The sequence below is a fragment of the Procambarus clarkii genome, chromosome 65, assembly GCF_040958095.1.
Source record: "Procambarus clarkii isolate CNS0578487 chromosome 65, FALCON_Pclarkii_2.0, whole genome shotgun sequence".
Lineage (NCBI taxonomy): Eukaryota > Metazoa > Arthropoda > Malacostraca > Decapoda > Cambaridae > Procambarus > Procambarus clarkii.
This window is the reverse complement of record NC_091214.1, coordinates 23,419,842-23,444,978: the sequence shown is the minus strand read 5'-3', so window position 1 is coordinate 23,444,978 and position 25,137 is coordinate 23,419,842. Positions and strand designations below refer to the sequence as shown.

Here is a 25,137-nt window from a genome sequence, read left to right as displayed (position 1 = left end):
GTGGAGCCGTTAGTAAAGTGCCGTTTTGATCCTCTTTCAGGTCGTTCGGGTCAGCGCCACAGCAGCAGCGAGGATGAGGTCACCATTCCGGTCAAGGGTCAACCCAAACTGGTCGACCCCACCCGCTTCGAGGACACCGCGACGCTCCAATCCGGCTGGTCGCCGCCGCAGAACTACAACCAATCCGAGGTCTCCAGTTCGCCCCGCGAGGGCCAATCAGAGACGCCGCCGAACGCCGCGTACGACGGCCAATCCCCGGCGGTTAAAACGTTGAAGGAAGAAATCAACGTTGCCGAAAGCGCCAAGAATTCCCGCCATCAAGGCGTCACAGAAAACGGTACCGCCCACGAGCACTTTGCCGGGGAGACTGTAGAAAAGGAGGAGATTGTCGCGCTAGAGAAGAAGGAGGAAGCGGACCTCATCGTGAGTGAAAGTGTAGTGATTAAGGACTCGGTTAAAGAGAAAGACATAGAGAGAAAGGTCGAAACGTTGACTAAAACTGACCGGAGTGAGTTGTACAGTGCGGCGAGGCGACCCGGTAAACCCAGTCAGTCGAAGGAGACGTCTGAAGAAGTCAATCATAAACTGAAGGAGTCGATCTCCGGGTGTAGTGAGACGTCGGAGAGGCGGGACCTGAGGAGGGAGTTGGAGGAGAGGCGGTTGAGGAGGGAAGAGGCATTAGAGAGGAGGAGGGAAGATGTGGCGGAGAGCAGGAGGAGGAGAGAGAGGGGCGAGCTGCCTCAGAAGGGGCTTAGAGGCAAGTTAGGAGAGACGAGAACTAGGGATAGCAGTGAGGAGAGTCGCGGCTCGAGACACAGCAGTGAAGAGACACGCGGTGTAGCGCACAAAGACAACAGTGAAGATTCTCACGGTGTAAAACATGTAGATAGCAGTGAAGAGACTCGCGTTGTAGGGCACAGAGCTAATAGCGGCGAAGAGGCGCATGGCATTAGACACAGAGATAGCAGTGAAGAAAGACACAGTGTTAGACACAGAGATAGCAGTGAAGATAGTAGTGTAAGACACAGGGAGAGTAGTGAGGAGCGATGGGGAGCAGGGGTAAGGCATAGGGAGAGCAGTGAAGAGAGTCGAGGGGAGGGGAAACAGAGAGGGAGAGGAGAGGAGAGAGTCAGACCGACCAGGAAAGTGAGAGACTCAAGAGTGACCAAAGAAAGGAAATACAATGTCCCGGAAAAGGACGACCTACGGACCTCCAGTGACAAAAGTGGGTGGATTGAGGCGACGGCGCAAGCTGCGCCCCACGCCACGGCCTCTGCGCTACACACCACGCCCTCTACGCCACACACCACAACCACTGCGCCTCACATCACAACCACTGCGCCTCACACAATGCCCTCTGCGCCACACATCACAACCACTGCGCCCCACACAATGCCCTCTGCGCCCCACACAACGCCCTCTGCGCCACACATCACGTCCTCTGCGCCCTACGCCACGCCCACTGCGCCCCACGCCACGCCCACTGCGCCCCACGCCACGCCCATTGGTGGCGGGGAGGAGCCGCGGGGAGGGGCTGAGGTGGTGGTAGCAGGGGTAGTGAACGCCTTCAAAGCCGAGACAGTTTACGTGTCGAGCACTGAGGACTTGTCGCAGCAAGACGACAGGATCCTCCTCCTCAAGCTGGCGAACTTCCCCGAGGGCAAGATCAAGGAAGACCTTGATCTCAAGGAGAAGGAACACGAGACGGTGGAGGAGGACCTGAAAGAGAACCACCAGGTGTCAGAAACTCACGACGAGGTCCCAGTTCGACGTCAGTTGTTCCCCGACTTGGTGAGTGAATGTGAGGATAAAGAAGCGACGGTCGACTCCAGAAAGGTGGAGTGTGAAGTCAATAAGGTCGAACTCAGGGAGGTGGAGTCCGAAGTCTCCAAGACGGAATCGAGAGCCAGTTATGTGGACGACCAGGCCACGAGGGAATGGACCAATGGGGACGAGGGCGAGGTCAAGGGGGAGGAGTCAGAGAGGCCAGCCCAGCCCCCTCTCAGCCCCCGGGCCCAGTCATTGGCTGCCCTGGACGCCCTGATCCACGGCCGCCCTCAGGAGACCCCGCCCACCAGAGGCACCACCCAGGACGCCGACGAGGAGGAGATCGTCTACGACCACACAGTCACCTCGGCTCAGTACACACTGCAGGTATGTTGTTGTTGTTGTTGTTGTTATAGATTCAGCTACTCGGAACAAGTTGCAAGTAGCACGGGCTATGGTGAGCCCGTAACTTACCTGGCACAGGACTACTTCTGCAGGTAAGTGGTGGTGTCTTATAGACCTGGCGCAGCGCACGGGTTTAGTGCCCCTCTCTGTGTCCTCTCCAGCAGGTATTGTCTGGCGTGTGTAGCAGGTGTTCACGCCGCGAGGGCTTCGCAGGTTTTGGGTAGTGAGACGTCGTCCTAAAAACACCTACCCCAGGGGCCCAAAATTCGTAAAATATTCCCATCTGTACATCTTTCAACAATCATGCCAATCGTGCTACCTGATCAACCAGGCTGTGACTCATATGTCAGGCTGCGAGCAGCCGCGTCTAACAGCCTGGTTGATCAGTCCAGCAACCAGGAGGCCTGGTTGACGACCGGGCCGCGGGGACACTAAGCCCCGGAAGCACCTCAAGGTAGGTAGGTATGGGGGGCAGTTGTTCGAGTCTCCTACAGCCCAGGTGAATGCGATCAGGGCGGTTTTATTTACACTAATTCAACTATTAAACTGGCTTCGAAACGTGACAATCCGTAGGTCGATTCTGTTGTAAAACAACTCCGTAATGCCTCGGTGCTCATCAACAGTATAACTGAGGTCAAGAAAACCACCACGATTGTGGGAAAGATGTACGGGTTTCGTAAGCCGGATGGATCCTGGTGAGGGTGTTGACATCCCAAGTGTGTCTCTCCCCCTTTCTATTTAACTGTTTATATATTGGCACAGTCCTATAGCCCTATACGGGGGTTTATATCAAGAGTACTTGAACAGTGTTGAACAGAAGGCTTGACTTGTCCCACAGCCCCCCACAACAGGTGGGGGTTACACAGCCCCCCCACAACAGGTGGGGGTTACACAGCCCCCCACAACAGGTGGGGGTTACACAGCCCCCCACAACAGGTGGGGGTTACACAGCCCCCCCACAACAGGTGGGGGTTACACAGCCCCCCACAAAAGGTGGGGGTTACACAGCCCCCCACAACAGGTGGGGGTTACACAGCCCCCCCACAACAGGTGGGGGTTACACAGCCCCCCCCCACAACAGGTGGGGGTTACACAGCCCCCCCACAACAGGTGGGGGTTACACAGCCCCCCCCCACAACAGGTGGGGGTTACACAGCCCCCCCACAACAGGTGGGGGTTACGCAGCCCCCCCCACAACAGGTGGGGGTTACACAGCCCCCCCCCACAACAGGTGGGGGTTACACAGCCCCCCCACAACAGGTGGGGGTTACACAGCCCCCCCCCCACAACAGGTGGGGGTTACACAGCCCCCCCACAACAGGTGGGGGTTACACAGCCCCCCCCCCCCACAACAGGTGGGGGTTACACAGCCCCCCCACAACAGGTGGGGGTTACACAGCCCCCCCACAACAGGTGGGGTTACACAGCCCCCCCCCACAACAGGTGGGGGTTACACAGCCCCCCCACAACAGGTGGGGGTTACACAGCCCCCCCACAACAGGTGGGGGTTACACAGCCCCCCCCCACAACAGGTGGGGGTTACACAGCCCCCCCACAACAGGTGGGGTATCACAGCCCCCCACAACAGGTGGACCCACACAGCCCCCCACAACAGGTGGACCCACACAGCCCCCCCACAACAGGTGGACCCACACAGCCCCCCCACAACAGGTGGACCCACACAGCCCCCCACAACAGGTGGACCCACACAGCCCCCCGTAACAAGTGGGGCCCCACACAGCCCCCCCACAACAGGTGGGGGTTACACTGCCCCCCCCACAACAAGTGGGGCATCACAGCCCCCCCCCACAACAGGTGGGGGTTACACAGCCCCCCACAACAGGTGGGGCATCACAGCCCCCCACAACAGGTGGACCCATACAGCCCCCCACAACAAGTGGGGCCCCCCGAGTTTTACCAATATCGAGAAAGGAATTCTTGTAGATGACGCTCCCCTTAGCAGAACGCTAATTGGTCTGTGCTGCGTTAATGGCCAAGGGGGGGAGGGGACAGGGGGGGGGGGGGATAGAGGCAGCCCTAATGTGGGGCGCCGAGTCTGAATACAGTGGCCTCTTCTGTACCATAAAGGCGGTTCATGTAATACCAGTCATGGGGGGGCTGGATACAGTAGCAAGTGGATTTATAGACTTCGTCATAGTGCCTTTGATAGCGAAGGTGTTGATCTGATCTTTGTTGACGTGTAAGATGAATTAGTGACCTTGAGGGGTTATCTTGAGGTTATCTTGAGATGATTTCGGGGCTTTAGTGTCCCCGCGGCCCGGTCCTCGACCAGACCTCCACCCCCAGGAAGCAGCCCGTGACAGCTGACTAACACCCAGGTACCTATTTTACTGCTAGGTAACAGGGGCATAGGGTGAAAGAAACTCTGCCCATTGTTTCTCGCCGGCGCCTGGGATCGAACCCAGGACCACAGGATCACTAGTCCCGCGTGTTGTCCGCTCGGCCGACCGGCTTCCTTGTAATCTGGAAGGAAATGTGTTGATCAATTAGGATAATATGATCGTGAACGCCTTGAGAAACATATCTGTCCGTTACATACAGGTTGTGCAGTAGACAGAGAGGCCCCCCGAGTACAGTGTCACGTGGCTAAGGTGGGACAGTGGTTCTTACGAGGTGTTTAACATCACAGATAACGCGTGCTGCCGATATAATGAAGATAGCCGGGATTCATGGATACGATGACCTTTAGTATAATGCCGCTGATGACGCATACAATGAATACCAAATGGTTCGATTCCCCCTAGCCCCTTCCCTCCCCCCCCCCACCCCTTCCTCTTCCTCCCCCGGTAATGCGACTGTGTTCACATTAGCGAGTCTCTACCTGCCCGCGCCTGCAGAAAGGGCTTGAGGTGGGGGGGTGGGGGGGGGGAGATGAAGGATAAGAATAGAGGAGAAATAGGGGACACGAAGACATGTATTGGAAGAGAGGACGGAAGGATAATGAGAGGAGATTAAACTAGCATTACAGCACACTGGCCTTGTGATCCTGTGGTCCCGGGTTCAATCCCGGGCGCCGGCGAGAAACAATGGGCAGAGTTTCTTTCACCCTATGCCCCTGTTACCTAGCAGTAAAATAGGTACCTGGGTGTTAGTCAGCTGTCACGGGCTGCTTCCTGGGGGTGGAGGCCTGGTCGAGGACCGGGCCGCGGGGACACTAAGCCCCGAAATCATCTCAAGATAACCTCAAGATATAGCACATTTCGGTCGTTTGGTACCAATGGCGAGTCTCTATTAAAGCCGTTGTGTTCCGATTGATTGATTGATGAAGATTAAGCCACCCAAGAGGTGGCACGGGCATGAATAGCCCGTAAGTGGTGGCCCTTTTGAGCCATTACCAGTATCAAGAGATGATACTGGAGATCTGTGGAGGTGCGACTGTACCCTGCGTGACGGGAGATGTCTCCTGGACCAAATGGTGACCAAATGGTGGTTGTGTACCATTACATGCGGATCATAATGGGTAAAGGCCAGATTTGTCGGTATTGTTTTTTATAGGTAAAAGGTAGATGGATAGATTAATAGTTCTAGGGATAGGTAGGTGGATTGCTAGTCAAGTTCAAGTATGTTTATTGAGACAAGAAAGAAATACATCTCAAAGGGATAGAGTAGCTTAGGCTATTTCTACCCTCCTGAATCGACTTGAGAATGGTCCAGGACGGACCGAAACGTCGTCATCGTCCCTTCACCTTCTAGTGTGTGGTCTGGTCAACACGTATGATTCAGTTATCATCGCGTATGATACACGGATGATCCAGCAATAGGGAATAACGGAGAAAAATACGAAACAGATTAATTAATGTAAGATGATAATAATTAGAGAAGCAGGTATAAGGAAATAATTAAAGAACAAGGGATAAGGAATAATGAGAGAAAATATATAAACTGGACAAGAATAAGGGACAGGAAATAACGGAAAACGATAACAAAAAAGAGGCATAGTGGGAGAGAATAAGGAAATGGAGAATAAATGCGAGAGACGAATGGAGGAAAAGAAATAAAGGAAGAACTCTATTGATAAAATAGAACAAGGAAGCAATTATGATTATGGCGCCAAATTGGTTCCTGAGAGAGAGAGAGAGAGAGAGAGAGAGAGAGAGAGAGAGAGAGAGAGAGAGAGAGGGAGAGGGGGAGAGAGAGAGAGAGAGAGAGAGAGAGAGAGAGAGAGAGAGAGAGAGAGAGAGAGAGAGGGAGAGAGAGAGAGAGAGAGAGAGAGAGAGAGAGAGGGAGGGAGAGGGAGAGAGAGAGGGAGAGAGAGAGGGAGAGAGAGAGGGAGAGAGAGAGGGAGAGAGAGAGAGAGAGAGAGAGAGAGAGAGAGAGAGAGAGAGAGAGGGAGGGAGAGGGAGAGAGAGAGGGAGAGAGAGAGGGAGAGAGAGAGGGAGAGAGAGAGGGAGAGAGAGAGAGAGAGAGAGAGGAGAGAGAGAAAGAGAGTTCTATTTCTTTTATTTTTACTTTTTTCTTTTTTTCTATTTATTCAATAATGAATGAATGTAGACTTTACTAAACCGCGGATCACTAATGAGGTTATTTTGAGATGATTTCGGGGCTTAGCGTCCCCGCGGCCCGGTCCTCGACCAGGCCTCCTTTTTGGTTACACATCCCCCAGGAAGCAGCAGCTGTCTAACTCCCAGGTACCTATTTTACTGCTAGGTGAACAGATGCATCAAGGTGAAAGAAACTCTGCCCATTTGGACACTATATATACTCCCCAAGCTTCGGACCGGGCTTGGGGAGTAGAAGAACTCCCAGAACCCCATCAACCAGGTATCAACCAGGTATCCCAGCTGTTGGTGTGTTGATGTTACCTTGATGTTCCTGGTGCTGATGTTACGTTGATGTTCCTTGATGTTACACTATTGTTATGTTAGGGGAAACAGTCGTTACATTTCTCGTGAGAGCCGGAGGTGACGACTTATTGTCGTGTAATTGTCGTTTGTTTAGAGGCAAATTGGGGGTATTTGTCGTTGTTGATGTGTGAAGTGATTTTGTCTTTGTTGAAGAGAGAGAGAGGGGGGGGGGGAAATTATCAAGGGAAAGCGCCAAGCCATTACGACTATATAGCACTGGGAAGGGATCAGGATATAAGGATTTGGGATGGGACGGAGGGGGGGGGGGGGGAAGGAATGGTGCCCCAACCATTTGTGGACGGTCGGGGATTGAACGCTGACCTGCGTGAAGCGAGACCGTCGCTCTACCGTCCAGTCCAAGTGGTTGGGCTAAGAGAGTGTGTTAAGGTGGCAAGCCTTCATCCGCTCCTGTCTCTCTCTTCCTGTCCAATGTGGAAAGTCAGTTACATATAGACAGGAATTGGGATTCCTGTCCCAATTGAAGGAATGCCAATTGAAAAAATCCCAATTGAAATTGGGATTTTTGCAGATGTCACAAAAATCAACATGAAAATCCCAATTGAAATTGGGATTTTTACAGATGTCACAAAAATCAACATGAAAATTACTTCTTAAAGAAGAAATTGAAAACATAATTTTTTAAATATCTATATTTTAAAGATATAAAGGTAAATATTTTTAAATATATTTTTTTTCAAAATTTCAATATCCAGCAGATATAAAATTTTCGATTTGGGGCAGCAAAAAATAACATGATGATAACACATGATAACACAGCGATACATTCCAGACACAGTATTTAGGTAAGCTTAAAAAAAAGAACGAAGACATTAAACATAACACAGGGGACACAAAACACAATGATATCTGCCCCATAATAGGAAAACACCCCATGTAAAGGATCTGGGAATAATAATAATGTCTGATATTGGCTTGGTTAAGCAGCTTAGGCTATGTCTACCTTCCATTTATGCTCCCTAAGCTCTTTTAGGGAGCATGACATTGCGTCATGTAAACAATGATAGCAAGGCTGACGAAAATCTTCGAATGTAGGGAACCCCATCACAATTTTAATACTGTTCAGTCATTATCCTGTTAGTTCCACCCGCCCCTTGAGATGAGCACACGATGAATTGATGAGTTGAACGTCCCGCTTGATTCTACAGGTTGATGTGTGTGAGGAGTGGAGTGAGAGAGAACGGAGGGCAATGTTGCCACATTTAAGGGGAGGCTACGCTAATCACCACCGGCCAAGGACACTCTTTTTGTATTGAAGGGAGAACGTTTGCAGTAATGGGCTGTTCTTCCTTGGTATGTGTGTTGTGGTATTACCTGTGGTGCTGGGGGGGGGGCACGGGTCCTCAGGTGTGTATACAGGTGTACACTGTCCTCAGGTGTGTACACAAGTGGTGTACACTGTCCTCAGGTGTGTACACAAGTGGTGTACACTGTCCTCAGGTGTGTACACTGTCCTCAGGTGTGTACACAGGTAGTATACTCTGTCTTCAGGTGTGTACACTGTCCTCAGGTGTGTACACTGTCATCAGGTGTGTACACAGGTGTACATTGTCCTCAGGTGTGTACAGTGGTGTACACTGTCCTCAGGTGTGTACAGTGGTGTACACTGTCCTCAGGTATGTACACAGGTGTACACTGTCCTCAGGTGTGTACACAGGTGGTGTACACAGGTGGTGTACACCTGTGTACAAGGTGATACATTTGCTAGTGGACTCCAGGTACAATTTGTTCTCCATGTGTTTCTGAGGTGTCAGGCCCCTGTTTGCTTGCACAGGTATGTGTGTTTGTGTGTGCATGTCTGTGTTTGCATATGTAGGGTTTGTGTGTATCTCTGTGTTCTGTTTGTTTAACTGAATATGCGGTCGTTGCTGTGTTCTGAAGTTTGTTTATTATGATAAACCTGTTTGTGTGTGTGTGTGTGTGTGTGTGTGTGTGTGTGTGTGTGTGTGTGTGTGTGTGTGTGTGTGTGTGTGTGTGTGTGTATATATATGTGTGTGTTAGGGTGTGTGTGTGTGTGTGTGTGTGTGTGTGTGTGTGTGTGTATATGTGTGTGTGAGGGTGTGTGTGTGTGTGTGTGTGTGTGTGTGTGTGTGTGTGTGTGTGTGTATATGTGTGTGTTAGGGTGTGTGTGTGTGTGTGTGTGTGTGTGTGTGTGTGTGTGTGTATATGTGTGTGTGAGGGTGTGTGTGTGTGTGTGTGTGTGTGTGTGTGTGTGTGTGTGTGTGTGTGTGTGTATAGGTGTGTGTGTGTGTGTGTGTGTGTATTTGTGTGTGTGAGGGTGTGTGTGTGTGTGTGTGTGTGTGTGTATATGTGTGTGTGAGGGTGTGTGTGTGTGTGTGTGTGTGTGTGTGTGTGTGTGTGTATATGTGTGTGTGAGGGTGTGTGTGTGTGTGTGTGTGTATATGTGTGTGTGAGGGTGTGTGTGTGTGTGTTTTGTATAATTACCTAAGTGTAGTTACAGGATGAGAGCTACGCTCGTGGTGTCCCGTCTTCCCAGTACTCTTTATCGTATGACGCTTTGAAAAGATCCTGCCAGGAGTCTTAGCGAAGTACCCATAGTGTCCTTACTGTAGGTGCAGCCTGAAAGAAAACTACCCAATGGTTTCTGCGTGCGTGCGTGCGTGCTCGCCCACCTGTGCTCTGGTGAGCGGGGGGGGGGGGGGGTAGGGGAACTAGAAATTATGTATAACAGTTTTCTAATGCTGCTTCATATCTGTTGTTAATGGTGTTGAATAATGGCTTTCACTAACTCCATTCATTGTTCGTTATTCTCGTGTTCATTCCTTGCTATATCTCACTTTTATTTCAACTTTCCGTCTTCCTCCTCGTTCTGTGTCCCTTCATGTGTGGAATAGTCTGGCTCTGCCCATCTCGTTTACCGGTATTTTGTATATTGAGATCATGTCTCCTCTAGTCCTCCTGGATTGAGCTTCATATTTTAACAGGGATCATCATCTTGCGGTACACGAGGTAGGGGTTCCATGTTGTTAATGTTGTTAAAGATTCGCTACCTGGAACAAAGTTCCAAGTAGCACGGGCTATGGTGATCCCGCAACTTATATAAAGGGGGTTCCAGATGGGTGCTGCTTGCTGTAAGGCTGGCTGGACAAAAGCCGTGTACAGTGATCCGCTTAATTTCCCGCTCAAATTCGCAAAGTTTGTGTGTTTGGGAATGTTGCGCACACTGATGCTCTTGTGTCGTAGCTGTTGGTACACCTGGGGCTAGATTCACGAAGCAGTTACGCAAGCACTTACGAACCTGTACATCTTTTCTCAATCTTTGGCGGCTTTGTTTACAGTTATTAAACAGTTAATGAGCTCCGAAGCACCAGGAGGCTGTTTATAACAATAACAACTGTTGATTAGCAAGTTTTCATGCTTGTAAACTGTTTAATAAATGTAACCAAAGCCGTCAAAGATCGAGGAAAGATGTACACGTTCGTAAGTACTTGCGTAACTGCTTCGTGAATCTGGCCTCTGATCCTCACCGAGTTCGTTGTCTTTCTCTGATGTCTGGGGATTGAACTTGAGTCAGTGATTGTCTCTCCAGTCACGCAGCTTGAGTACACCCTCCAGCAGGAGCCTACAATCTTCACATTAGAAAATGTATATGTTTATCTCTCAGAATGTTCGGTAATATGTTTATTGTTTGTGATGTGTGTCTATGTATGTATTAACACGATGTACTGAACGGGGTGAGAATAGCTTGAGCTACCTGGAGCTTGAGCTCCACCAGGAGGCCTGGTCAACGACCGGGCCGCGGGGACTCTAAGCCCCGGAAGCACCTCAAGGTAAGGTACCTCATCCCTTTGTGTGTATTTTACCTCAATAAACTTATTTCAATTTCAATTTCAATCTTCACATTGTGCTCATTCAGCTTGAGTAACGGATGAGGAGCTGTGTATGGACTAAGCTTTGATTCTCCTACTTTTCTACACTCTGATGCTTCGTCTTTCACTGTGACTTCCTGTTTCCTCTCCGGTAGGTATGTCCTCTCACAGCCCAGTAATATCTCCACCTCTAACAGTTTGCTTTCTCAGCTTGGGTTCCAGAATTATGTAGGAGATGGTATCGAAGCCCTTTTGGCAGGCAGGGAACATGCAGCCTACCCGACCGCGGGTGTGTGGTGGGGGGGAGAGAAGGGGAGGATATGGAAGTATTGGAGCGTGGGCGCGGGCGTGGGCGGTTCAGGGGTGTGTACCACCGTTATAGCGGGCCTTAGTTACACCCGCGCGCGCACCCGCCAGCACAGCCAGTGAGAGAGAGAGAGAGAGAGAGAGAGACAGAGAGACAGAGAGAGAGAGAGAGAGAGAGAGAGAGAGAGAGAGAGAGAGAGAGAGAGAGAGAGAGAGAGAGAGAGAGAGAGAGAGCAGGCAGACACCATTAGAATCATAGTTGTTCCATCACTGTCGTAAGCGTACATAATATTGACCAATCTTATCATAACTTGATCAAAGTGACTATTGCTTGCCGTATTCCCAAGTAGCGCGCCGTCTGCACATTAAGATGAAGCGTAAGACACTCGTCGTAAGTGTCCCTCAACGTCCAACTGTCCAACGGAAATGCAGTTAACACAAGTGTTCAGGAAAATGACTCAACTGATTGGGCTCGTTCTCGCGTTTAGTCAGTACTTACAGTAACCCTGTCTGCTACTGCTGTTTGATGGGGTTCTGGGAGTTCTTCTACTCCCCAAGCCCGGCCCGAGGCCAGGCTTGACTTGTGAGAGCTTGGTCCACCAGGCTGTTGCTTGGAGCGGCCCGCAGGCCCACATATACCTGGTTGATGGGGTTCTGGGAGTTCTTCTACTCCCCAAGCCCGGCCCGAGGCCAGGCTTGACTTGTGAGAGTTTGGTCCACCAGGCTGTTGCTTGGAGCGGCCCGCAGGCCCACATATACCTGGTTGATGGGGTTCTGGGAGTTCTTCTACTCCCCAAGCCCGGCCCGAGGCCAGGCTTGACTTGTGAGAGTTTGGTCCACCAGGCTGTTGCTTGGAGCGGCCCGCAGGCCCACATATACCTGGTTGATGGGGTTCTGGGAGTTCTTCTACTCCCCCAAGCCCGGCCCGAGGCCAGGCTTGACTTGTGAGAGTTTGGTTCACCAGGCTGTTGTTGCTTGGCCTGGAGAGAGAATTATACTAACCATGTAACACCATCGTACATATTTTGACGTAATGGAGAATTGGAAAGCAGAATTTGGTGCTACTGAAGTTGGACAAACCGGAAAATATTGTATGTTTATTGCTAATTAAACCTCAGCTAACCATCCTAAGCCTAATACACGTCATCTGAGGCCTAATATAGTACATATATGTACTATTCTAGGCCACAGGAGGACGGGTTGAATGACAGGTAATGAGTAATTACAAGTAATTACAAGTAATTGCCAGCAGAACATCACAATAACAGACCTTTACCAAAAATCAACCCAACGCCACAATGTCAACAAATGATAATCTGAACAGCAAGAACAGCCACATTAAAGCCACAACAATAACAGCAACAAGAACAATTGGAGAAGCGATGACAAGGACACAAACAAGGAACAATTAAAGTGTATAGACACTGGAAGGAGTAGTAGCGACCAGCGTTGATAATGTTGGAACATTGCGATCATTACTGCTTCCATGAGAAATATGAGAGTGAGAGACATCAGTGTGATGTCCTGGGTGAGAGACATCAGTGTGATGTCCTGGGTGAGAGACATCAGTGTGTGATGTCCTGGGTGAGAGACATCAGAGTGGTGTGTGTGTGTGTGTGTGTGTGTGTGTGTGTGTGTGTGTGTGTGTGTGTGTGTGTGTGTGTGTGTGTGTGTGTGTGTGTGGCAGTGGTGACGTCAGCTCCGCCCCCACTTATCCCCCCCTATCCATTCCCCCCCCCCCTCCCCCCCCCTCCCCCCGCCTTATAAACGTACATCCCCTTCCCCCCCCCCCATCCTCTCTCATCTAATCCCCTTCCCTCCCTCCCCCATCTCTCCCCCAAGCCAGCCACAGCTGTGTGACCAAACAGTAATGTTACCGCTCCGTGTGTGTGTGTGTGTGTGTGTGTGTGTCTATCCTCCACCATCTCTCCCTGTGAACGCAACTAACCAGTATTGCTGACTGGTTCATACTGTCAGGTTGCTCTCTCTCTCTCTCTCTGTCTCTCTCTCTTTCCTGCCTGTTGCTTCTCCCACTCTCCCCTCACTCTCCCTCACTCTCCCTCACTCTCCCTCACTCTCCTGCCTCCGATGGATAGTACTGCCTGGCCTCCCACACCGCCGTGGATACAGGAAACGACCCACTTCGGAAACTTCTTTCGGAAACTTCGGAAACTTCGGAAACGGGATTGTGATCGTGGTGGAACTGTGTCATATATATCGGCATATATATTATATACTTTGGAGAATTTGAAAATATTGACGGTGTTGAGTTGTGGAAAAAGAGGTCGCGACTCGGGTGTGTTGACGTATTCTCAAGTGTGGTTGACTGTACGGGTTTGGTCATTATATATACGTGGTACAGTGATGGTCATTATATACGTGGTACAGTGGTGATGTTTGAAGCGTTCGACGAAGCAGCCACTGAGGCACAATCGTTTTGACCCACCGCCGCCAGACGGGTGCAGGAAAGATTATTAGTATGTTGTTTAATAAGATTGAGCTACTGGGAACAAAAAGTTCCAAGTAGCACCGGCTATGGTGAGCCCGTAGCCTTTGGGACGGTTCCAGTAGTGTATAGGTGCTGTATCGTGTATGTTTGTTTGTTCTCTGTATGTCAACAATGTCTCCTGCTCTGAAGAGGTTGAGGGGGGGGGGGGGGGGGGGAGGAGTGAGTACCGAATTGTTGTTCTTGTTGTTATAGATTGAGCTACTGGGAACTAATAGTGGCAAGTAGCACGGGCTATGGTGAGCCCGTAGGTACCGAGCTGTTTTGGACGGTGTTAGGGGAGTTTTGGACGGTGTTAGGGGAATTTTGGACGGTGTTAGGGGAGTTTTGGACGGTGTTAGGGGAGTTTTGGACGGTGTTAGGGGAGTTTTGGACGGTGTTAGGGGAATTTTGGACGGTGTTAGGGGAGTTTTGGACGGTGTTAGGGGAGTTTTGGACGGTGTTAGGGGAATTTTGGACGGTGTTAGGGGAATTTTGGACGGTGTTAGGGGAATTTTGGACGGTGTTAGGGGAATTTTGGACGGTGTTAGGGGAATTTTGGACGGTGTTAGGGGAGTTTTGGACGGTGTTAGGGGAATTTTGGACGGTGTTAGGGGGGAGTTTTGGATCATGCTAGGGGGAATTTTAGATTGTGCTAGGGCAATTTTGCACCGTGCTAGGGGGGGGGGGGGGAATTTAAGACATGGTTTATGGTAATATATTTGTGGAATATTAATTTGTCTGAGGTTGTTGTTGTTGTTTATCCCCCGCCGTGCTGTTTCCTCCCCTAAACCTCTCCCCAAGAGGTGGGTATATTCCCCCACTCCCCTCTCCCCTCTCCCACTCCCCCCCTCCCACCCCATATCTCTAATTACCGTATTTTGGAAGCGAGTTAAAGTTACTTCATATGTTTTAGTTCATAATTATTATTTGTTTTCGTATTATTTCATGTTTTCTTGCTCCCCTGATTTAGAACCTGTACTTGAGGTCGATCTCGAACCCATTGTTGATGTGACGACTTATACTGGATTTTGTAACTAGCTCATCAAGATTGTAACTTGCTTAGCTAAATGAATTGTGGGGTTCAGTCCCTGAGCCCATTATGTGCCTCTGTAACCCTTTCCACTACCGCCCACAAGATGGGTATGGGGTGCATAATAAATGAACTAAACTAACCTCCCACAAAGGAAGGGGGGAGAGTGGGAAGGGTTGAGGAAGGGATGGTGGTGGAGGGGGGGGGGAGAGTGGGAAGGGTTGAGGAAGGGATGGTGGTGGAGGGGGGGGGGGAGTGGGAAGGGAAGGTGGTGGGAGAGGAATGGAGGCAGCCCAGCATCAATTTTCCCATCATCCAACAACCAGCACAATGAGACCTCCGGACACTGGCTCACACCCCACCCACGCTCCCACGAAGCCCACTCAGCCTCCCACACCCCGCTTCTGACTGCCTGTTACACAAACACACACACAGAGTAGTAGACAAATGGAATACACTAGGAAGTGATGTGGTGGAGGCTGACTCCATACACAGTTTCAAGTATAGATATGATAGAGCCCAATAGGCTCAGGCACCTGTACACCAGTTGATTGACAGTTGAGAGGCGGGACCAAACAGTCGAAGCCTAATGATAAATACTAATGATAACAATATGATATTGTTGTTTTAATTTGTGGCATATAAAAGGTTAAACAGTGACTGGACTGTTTAACTTTGTGTTCAAAGGTCACTTTGTTCGCTTATCTAGATTATCTAGGCCGTTTTTTCCACCACTCGATGATGCGACGTGTAATTGACTAGGACCGACCGTAGGTAGGTAGGTAATTGTCAGGAGAAAGCTGGAACCGGCTGGAACGAACGGTGCGGGCTGGAACGAACAGAACGGGCTGGAACGAACAGAACGGGCTGGAACGAACAGAACGGGCTGGAATGAACAGAACAGGATGGAACGAACGGTGCGGGCTGGATCGAACGGAATGGGCTGGAACAAACGGAACAGGGTGGAACGAACGGTACTTGCTGGAACGAGCGGTACAGGGTGGAACGAACAGAATGGGTTGGAACGAACAGAACGGGCTGGAACGAACGGTGTGGGCTGGAACGAATGGTACAGGCTGGAACGAACGGTATGGGCTGGAATGAGCGGTATGGGCTGGAACGAACAGAATGGGCTGGAACGAATGGTACAGGCTGGAACGAACGGTACGGGCTGGAACGAACGGTACGGGCTGGAACGAACGGAACAGGGTGGAACGAACGGTTCTTGCTGGAACGAACAGAACGGGCTGGAACGAATGGTACAGGCTGGAACGAATGGAACAGGGTGGAACGAACGGTACTTGCTGGAACGAAATGGCAATGACGGTGTACTATTACAAGTACTTAGGTTTAGGCTGGAACGAATTTAAAGTTCAGATCGACAGACCATAGGCTGCTGTAGTGAAATTTAATGACCCTTTTTTAAGTCACTGTAAAACATTTTCCCTTTTTTTATTGAAGGACATTTGTACTGAAGGCTAAATGATCCGAGTCACATTTCAGAATATTGGCAGAGGCATTTCGGGCCTTTTTGACCGATATATTTCTGCAAGATACTAAAAATTTGGGTCAATTTCCTTGATAACCCTTTTATTAGGATATTTGTGAATATACTTCCTAAATGACTACCAAAAAACCTCTGATAGATATATCTCTTCCAGCCAGGAATTGTCTAGGGCACAGGCGCGCGCGCCCTTCACTCTGCCATGCTATCTGTCAATCAATCTATCATTCAATCTATCTGAGACATCACTTTGGGGCAGCAGCCGTCACAGGGAGGTGCGGGCGGCGGCCTTGGGTAGGGGCAGGGTATTGCCCACAGGGTAGGGGGTATAGGGAGGGAGGGAGGGACATAAGTATGTCGTGGGAAAGTGGTTAAGGGTGGTTGGTTAGGGTGAATGGGGGGGGGAATAATTATCAGGAGCGCACGCTACGCTAGGGTGAGTATACTGTGTGTATAGTCATACTTGGGGAGGTATACCAGTATACCCTGACGTACCGGAAGGTATAATACCGGGACAGTCTTGAATTGGAGGGACTGTCCCCAGTCACAAGCAACACTGTGCATCGAACTCCGACCCAGCAAGACTCCAGCCACTAGGGAGTGAGAGAGAGGTTGAGGAGAGATGAGAGATTGAGGGGGTGGAGGGGGGGGGGGGGGGTAGCAGCAGGTGTGGCAGGAACCGGAGAGTAGAGAGAGAGAGGGGGTTGCAGGTGTGGAAGCTTGTTCCACAGGTTTGCTTGCATTGGCCAATATGCTTCAGAAGGGAAAGTGAGGAAAATTTACCGGTGGACTATAATAGTGCATATACCCCTAGTTGTCGGTGCCGGGGACGGACCTTAGCTTCTGGACTCCGCCTCTCAACCTTCCGCCCACTTGTGTACCTGGTTACTGTGTGAATTTATCATTTGAGTGACCTGATTGGTCGGTTTAAGTGACCAGGAAGCCATCAGTTCTTTTTAATCACTGGTTTTAAATTATCCTTTTTTCCCCGACCAAAATAGATAACATTTTTTAATTTAATTCATCCCATTATCCATTTCATATAATATATAGATTCTATATGGATATATACAGCTTAATTCATCCCATTATTCATTTCATATAATATATAGATTCTATATAGATATATACAGCTTAATTCATCCCATTATTCATTTCATATAATATATAGATTCTATATAGATATATACAACTTAATTCATCCCATTATTCATTTCATATAATATATAGATTCTATATAGATATATACAGCTTAATTCATCCCATTATTCATTTCATATAATATATAGATTCTATATAGATATATACAGCTTAATTCATCCCATTATTCATTTCATATAATATATAGATTCTATATAGATATATACAACTTAATTCATCCCATTATTCATTTCATATAATATATAGATTCTATATAGATATATACAGCTTAATTCATCCCATTATTCATTTCATATAATATATAGAAGATCCATTTAATATATGTTATCGTCAGTTAGTTTTTTGAAGCGACATTTATTGCAGAAATGTTAGTGGCAACAGCAGTAATTATAATAAAAATAATAATTAACATTCCAATGACAAATACATTAATATAATTAAATAATATGAGGTTAATGATATCAAAATATCATTAACCAAAGATATCAACAAACCCCACATTCCCAGACCAGCTATATTGATCCCAGTGAGGCTATATTGAGCCCAGACCAGCTATATTGAGCCCAGACCAGCTATATTGATCCCAGTGAGGCTATATTGATCCCAGTGAGGCTATATTGAGCCCAGACCAGCTATATTGATCCCAGTGAGGCTATATTGAGCCCAGACCAGCTATATTGATCCCAGTGAGGCTATATTGATCCCAGTGAGGCTATATTGAGCCCAGACCAGCTATATTGAGCCCAGACCAGCTATATTGATCCCAGTGAGGCTATATTGAGCCCAGACCAGCTATATTGAGCCCAGACCAGCTATATTGATCCCAGTGAGGCTATATTGAGCCCAGACCAGCTATATTGATCCCAGTGAGGCTATATTGAGCCCAGACCAGCTATATTGATCCCAGACCAGCTATATTGATCCCAGTGAGGCTATATTGAGCCCAGACCAGCTATATTGATCCCAGTGAGGCTATATTGAGCCCAGACCAGCTATATTGATCCCAGACCAGCTATATTGATCCCAGTGAGGCTATATTGAGCCCAGACCAGCTATATTGATCCCAGTGAGGCTATATTGAGCCCAGACCAGCTATATTGATCCCAGACCAGCTATATTGATCCCAGTGAGGCTATATTGAGCCCAGACCAGCTATATTGATCCCAGACCAGCTATATTGATCCCAGACCAGCTATATTGATCCCAGACCAGCTATATTGATCCCAGTGAGGCTATATTGATCCCAGACCAGCTATATTGATCCCAGTGAGGCTATATTGATCCCAGACCAGCTATATTGATCCCAGACCAGCTATATTGATCCCAGACCAGCTATATTGATCCCAGTGAGGCTATATTGAGCCCAGACCAGCTATATTGATCCCAGACCAGCTATATTGATCCCAGACCAGCTATATTGATCCCAGTGAGGCTATATTGAGCCCAGACCAGCTATATTGATCCCAAATCAGCTATATTGATCCCAGAACGTTATCCTAGCATTAAAAAAAAACTTGGCAAATATATTACCACCGGTTAGTCAGGAAGAGATAAAGGCAAATATTTAATCGTTTATGTTGTAACTTTAGAGATAAGAGATAGAGATAGAGGGGGGGGGAGTGGAGGGTGTGGTTGGGATTGATAATGCATATGGTTGATGACTTCCGTTTACCGGGGTCAATAATACTAGGTTGTCGCTTGTGTGGTTATTGACCCGTTTGTTTGTAGTTCATTCACGCCTCATCCCCCTCCCTTTCCCTTGAATCTACCCCCCCTACTCCCCCCAAAACTCCCTCCCTTTCCCTTGAATCTACCCCCTCTACGCCCCCCAAAACTCCCTCCCTTTCCCTTGAATCTACTCCCTCCACCCCCATTCCTTCCCTTACCTAAAAAAATTAAATCATAATGGACATAAAACCTGATTACTTTCACCTTTAAATCTCTCTTAAATCCCCCATTGAAACTAAAGGTTGTTGATTAGATTAAGTTTATATATATATATATATATATATATATATATATAATAATAATTCTAACACTAATTTTCTCAATCTTTCGTACATTTCTTTTCACTCTTGGTGGTAATTCAAAAATCAATTCTCCAAAATTCATTTTTATTTCTAGTCTGACGCGACACTTGAGCGCGTTTCGTAAAACTTATTACATTTTCAAAGACTTTACAACCAACACAACACCTATACCCCCTATTAGACTATTTTACAGGAACTTCTTTTCCACAGCTCATAAAACGGAGGAAAGGGTCCTGAAAGATATTGTTAATAGAAACGTTATCCCTACAGACAAAAATCAGAGGATACAACTGACGATTTACTATAAAACCAGAAAAACGGCCAGCCTACTTATGAGAAACTCTCCAGACACAAAGCAGAACGCTTTAAAAGAGACCAACGTCGTCTATGCCTTCAAATGCCCTCTTGGGGACTGTAAGCTCCAAAAAACCCAGTATATAGGCAAGACAACAACATCTCTTTCTAGGCGTTTAACGATGCATAAGCAACAGGGCTCCATTAAGGAACATATAATCTCTTGCCACAACCAAACCATCGCCAGAGAAATCCTAGTAAACAACACAGAAATCATCGATAGATACAGCGATAGCAGGCGGCTTGACGTTTGCGAGGCACTACACATCAAGAAGTCAACACCAGCAATCAACAGCCAATTAATGCACAACTATATTCTACCCACCTCAAGACTCCGCTCCAATATAGAAGCATCAAGAAATATGGACCAATAGGCTTTCTACAATCACTTCTATTCAAATACCCATTGTTTCGTGTTCTGTCTTGTGTTGATGAAATTAATACCTTATTAAATACCACCTCACCCCATCCACCTCACTCAAAAGTAGATATAAACAAAATCGGAGATGTGTAAGTTCTATTCAGTTGTGTATGTGTTAACTAAAGTCTTTGAAAATGTAATAAGTTTTACGAAACGCGCTCAAGTGTCGCGTCAGACTAGAAATAAAAATGAATTTTGGAGAATTGATTTTTGAATTACCACCAACAGTGAAAAGAAATGTACGAAAGATTGAGAAAATTCGTGTTAGAATTATTAATCTTACTTTTTCGGTCATATTTAATAATATATGTCTACAGGAAAGACTGCTACCAATATATATATATATATATATATATATATATATATATATATATATATATATATATATATATATATATATATACAAGAAGGTACATTGGGATTGTGAGGATACATAGCATAGTAATTACATTCTTGTAAAGCCACTAGTACGTAATTGACTCGTGTCGAACGGCCTCCTATAGGCCTATTAACGGGCATCTGCAATGGTCTTTATTCTCATGGTCTTATGATGTCATTTTTTTTGTATACAGAATTGTGATAATTTTAAATTAGTGCTCCATTATGCAGATGGAATTGGTGAGGTAGTATCTACAATTTTATCTACATCTACGACGTATCTATATAAACAAAATTACATATCTACTGTAAAGATATGGATAAACGAGATACGAAATGTGATATATGGGAGTGTGTGGCAACAATTGGTCAATACTGCCAGCGCCAGTGAGAGTGGTTAATATAGGTGTAAAAATGCGCAGTAATGATCTTAAAGCAATGGACGAGAGAGAAAAAAGACGAGAGGCAATGAAAATAATGACAAAAATCACCCTTGCTATTATTCACAAGTGGAGGAAGCTAGACAATTCGCTAACAGATAAGGAATTGGTAACAAAATAGGCCCCAAATAGGTCAACTTTGTAAACTAGAACAGTGGAAATGGCGGGAGAAATTGTGGAGCTTCGCGCAGAAATGCTAGGCTCTTAGTGACCGTGATAAACTGTAAATTATGTACGAGACGTGTCTGAAGTGTGTTGGGGTTCTCATGTCATGGTTGACACTGTTGAGTTGACGAGAGAGAAGGAGGTATCCGTACACCCATCTTCCCTATAGCCATAGCTTGGAGACCATAGCCTCCTGTAGCCTCCTGCGTGATGAGTCTGCTGCTATAGCCTAGCGTTCCCGCGCGAATTCTGGCTCGGCCGAAGGTTCATTTCCGACCCTCCTACCGTAGCCTCGGGTCCGAAGTTGCCATACTGGCCCAGGGTTAAGTGGATCCATATCTAGTGTTGTAACTGCCACACAGGGTACAGCGGGCATCTGCCATCGGTACTGTACCCTGCGGATCACCTCTACTCCCGGTACTGTACCCAGCGGACCACCAGTACCACCATCACGATGCCCAACCTGCTCTTCTCTCGCAAGCACGCCTGGAGCCCCAAAGGCTCCGAGACGAGGATGGTCCATCCGACCACCACGTGGGTGAGTAGGAAAGTACAGGTACTGTGTCAAAGGCTTTCTGGCACTCCAAGAAGATGCAGTCTGCCAACCCTTCTCTTTCTTGCCTAATTTTTGCCGCTTGGCCATAGCATTCATAGAGGTGTGAATTGTTTAGGGTGGGGGGAGAAGACTTTGTGGTATTGCAAGAGCTTGCATCCTTGCAAGGAAGCAACACTTCCTTCAGCCCATACATTGTTGTCCATTTAGTGCCCAACCACTTTGACTTACCTAGGTTCTCTTAGGGGCTACAATTTAGGCCGTGGCCTAACTTTTTTCCCCATAGATGATGACCCCCATGACTGTTGTCTCACTCACAGGGAGCTGTATATCTTGCTAGGTGAACAGAGACATCAGGTGTGCAGGGAGAACGCCCCCGAACGTTTGTGGATTTTGGAACTTTTATGAGATGAATGGGAGATTGGAACTTTTATGAGATGAATGGAAGATTGGAACTTTTGTGAGATGAATGGGAGATTGGAACCTTTGTGAGATGATTGGAAGATTGGAACTTTTATGAGATGAATGGAAGATTGGAACTATTATAAGATGAATGGAAGATTGGAAGTTTAATTAAATTTAAGCAGCCTGTAAGTTCCTTCCTAGTGCCCTTTAAGCTGTCGCTTGTGTAAATACACCAATGTGTATTTTCTAATTAATAATTGTATTGTTTGTAATTGTAATTGTATTGCTGTAATGGTTCATAATTGGGTTGAATTGTGGAACAAGACGAAGGGGAATGAACCAGGACCCAGATTCACGAAGCAGTTACGCAAGCACTTACGAACGTGTACATCTTTCCTCAATCCTTGACTTCGTTGGTTACATTTATTAAACAGTTTACAAGCATGAAAACTTGCCAATCAAGTGTTGTTATTGTTATAAACAGCCTCCTGGTGCTTCGGAGCTCGTTTAATAATTGTAAACAATGCCGCCAAAGATTGAGAAAAGATGTACAGGTTCGTAAATGCTTGCGTAACTGCTTCGTGAATCTGGCCCCTGGTCCTTAGCGAGGCAGGAAGCAAAAATGGGTTGACATGAAAAAAAAATGAGTTATCAGAAAACCGGAATTTTTTTGTCTAGACGTGACGTCACGTCCGTCAACGTCACGTGACGTGTTAGTACACGTCACAGGCGTTACGTACTGACTATTGTAAATATAAAATCCTTGTGATACGTGGAATTGAGGGAGAGAATTATCGGGAGAAAGCGCCAAGCTATCAGGACTATATAGCACTGGGAAGGGATTAGGATATAAGGATTTGGGATGGGACGGGGGGGGGAGGGGGAGGCATGGTGCCCAACCACTTGGAGGGATTGGGGATTGAACGCTAGGCCTGTATGAAGCGAGACCGTCGCTCTACCGTCCAGCTCATGTAACTATAAATGGTTTTTATTTAATATTTCACATACAACGAGTCAGTAACATAGGATATTGGCGGCGCCAGGCTGTGGGTCTTAGAGCCCAATAGAGTTTTAGAACCCAATAGAGTCCAAGAGCCCAATAGAGTCTTAGAACTCTTAAAAGAGTCTGCGCGCGAACCGACGGGCCAGTTTACCACTAGCACCCAAGCCAACGTCACCCTCGCTCCGACCAATAATGTTTACATTCCTTTCCCGCCAAAATAGCGGCTATATTGTCTTTCAGCCTCTTCCTTTTTGGCGGCAACATGTGCTGTGTGCCCGCTGGAGGTACTGAAGCGAGAGGTTTCTCGAAGTTTACCCATGTTTACATTCCTGAAATTTCACTTTGCTGCCATAACACCACCTTTTAATCCTGGTATATTTTGCCTAGAAAAGTGTTGGTGTTTATATATATATATATATATATATATATATATATATATATATATATATATATATATATATATATATATATATATATATATATATATATATGTATAGTGGGCGAGGAATGTTGGGAAGAGAGTTAAGTGTGTAATCTTATTCTGAAACTGGTTTTAGGGTCGTAATTATAATGGAATGAGTCAGGGGTGATGACGCTAGCATGCTGGTCCGGCAGTTAAGGGGGGAGGGGGTGATGGGGGGGGTCGCGTGTCTGTGAGGGGGGGGGGGAGGGGGAGGATAGGGATAGTTGAATGACTAGAATGGAGGGAAAAAACTAGATGCAGAGAGGGATGCTTAAGAGGGATGAGTGTTTGTTGGGGGGAGGGATGGACTTGGGGGGGGGTATGTGGTGGGGGTTGGGGGAGAGGAAGGGGGTGGTGGGGGTGGGGGGTGTAAGCAGGGTGTCTGCTTCGTGTTTGGTTCATAGGGGGTGCTTGTTACACCCATTTTTTCTGTCTGCTGTCTGCGTGCTCCTCAAACCTCTGCTGTTTATCATTTTACTTGGATTTACCTGAAGGTAAATGTCCTTGACGAGGATAGGAAGCCGGCGGCTTGTCAAAGGTTCCCCCCCTCTCCTACCTATTTGCCTTTATAATTATGTCTAACTCCAGGTGGCTCAGTGGTTTTACACTCGCCCCGCATCTCGCCAGCGATTCGGTCTGTGTTCGAGTCCTGTTCAGGAAGGATTGTCTGGGCGCCGGTCCTTCAACTATTTGCCTCTGTTCACCCAGCAGTAACCGGGACACCTGGTGGTAAACCGATTGGCGGGTGGTGTTCCAGGGCATACTAGTGGGTGAGGCTTACCATGAACTATGGGAAGGGAAAGCTCTCAGCCTGCTAACAGGAGTCGGAAGTCATCTTTCCCTGTACCTGTGTGGAAAAAATACCTGGTCAGCACGATGTCTATGTTGATTGGGTGTTGTTTTCCAATCCTCTACCGAATCCGTTTTCATGAATCCAAGCTATGGCTTGTGTCCTTGTCAAAGCTAATCACGTAGTCTGTGTAACATGATAGTACATATATAATACAAGTACGCAACGTTGATTGGGGGCGGGTAGAAATAGCCTAACCTACTCTATCCCTTTGTGATGTATTTCATTGTCTCAATAAACGGACTTGAACAACATGGATTGTGTTACCAAGAAAGATTCCCCCTCCATTTGTGTTCTTTGTATAGTCAAGGTCACCAACTTACCCTCAACTAGGCCCTACGACTTAATGGCACTAGCAACAGCATCAACCCATGATTTGATGGAAATTGCAACTAGGTTCATATATTACGTGGTACAAGTTGCCCAGGATTATGTGTGCTAGGCTACCCGGCCCGCGAGAATAGCCTAGTCTCTGACATGATCCTGGACCAAAATAAACTCAAAGTGTATATACACAAAGAAGTGAGATTGACCTCTGGGTGTGGGTATCCTTGATTATTATTACACTAGAGTGGTGAGAGAGGTGCAAGAGAGAGAGAGACATCATTTGTATTTTTAGAAATGTTTGATAATAATGTTTTGTTTCGTGAACAGGAAGAATTTACATTTTTAACAATGGTTTCGTAATATTTGTATATATT

At 47.3% G+C, this 25,137-nt stretch overlaps 1 protein-coding gene across 2 annotated transcripts in view; it reads left to right on the top strand.

The window, feature by feature from the left end:
• The window catches only part of Spn (Spinophilin), a 135,652-nt gene that overhangs the window by 25,526 nt on the left and 84,989 nt on the right, over nucleotides 1-25,137 (top strand). For both annotated transcript variants that reach the window (XM_069309615.1, XM_069309616.1), the window contains exon 3: nucleotides 41-2,154. In XM_069309615.1, coding sequence (XP_069165716.1) covers nucleotides 41-2,154 — 2,114 coding nt within the window. The remainder of the gene's footprint in view (nucleotides 1-40; nucleotides 2,155-25,137) is intronic.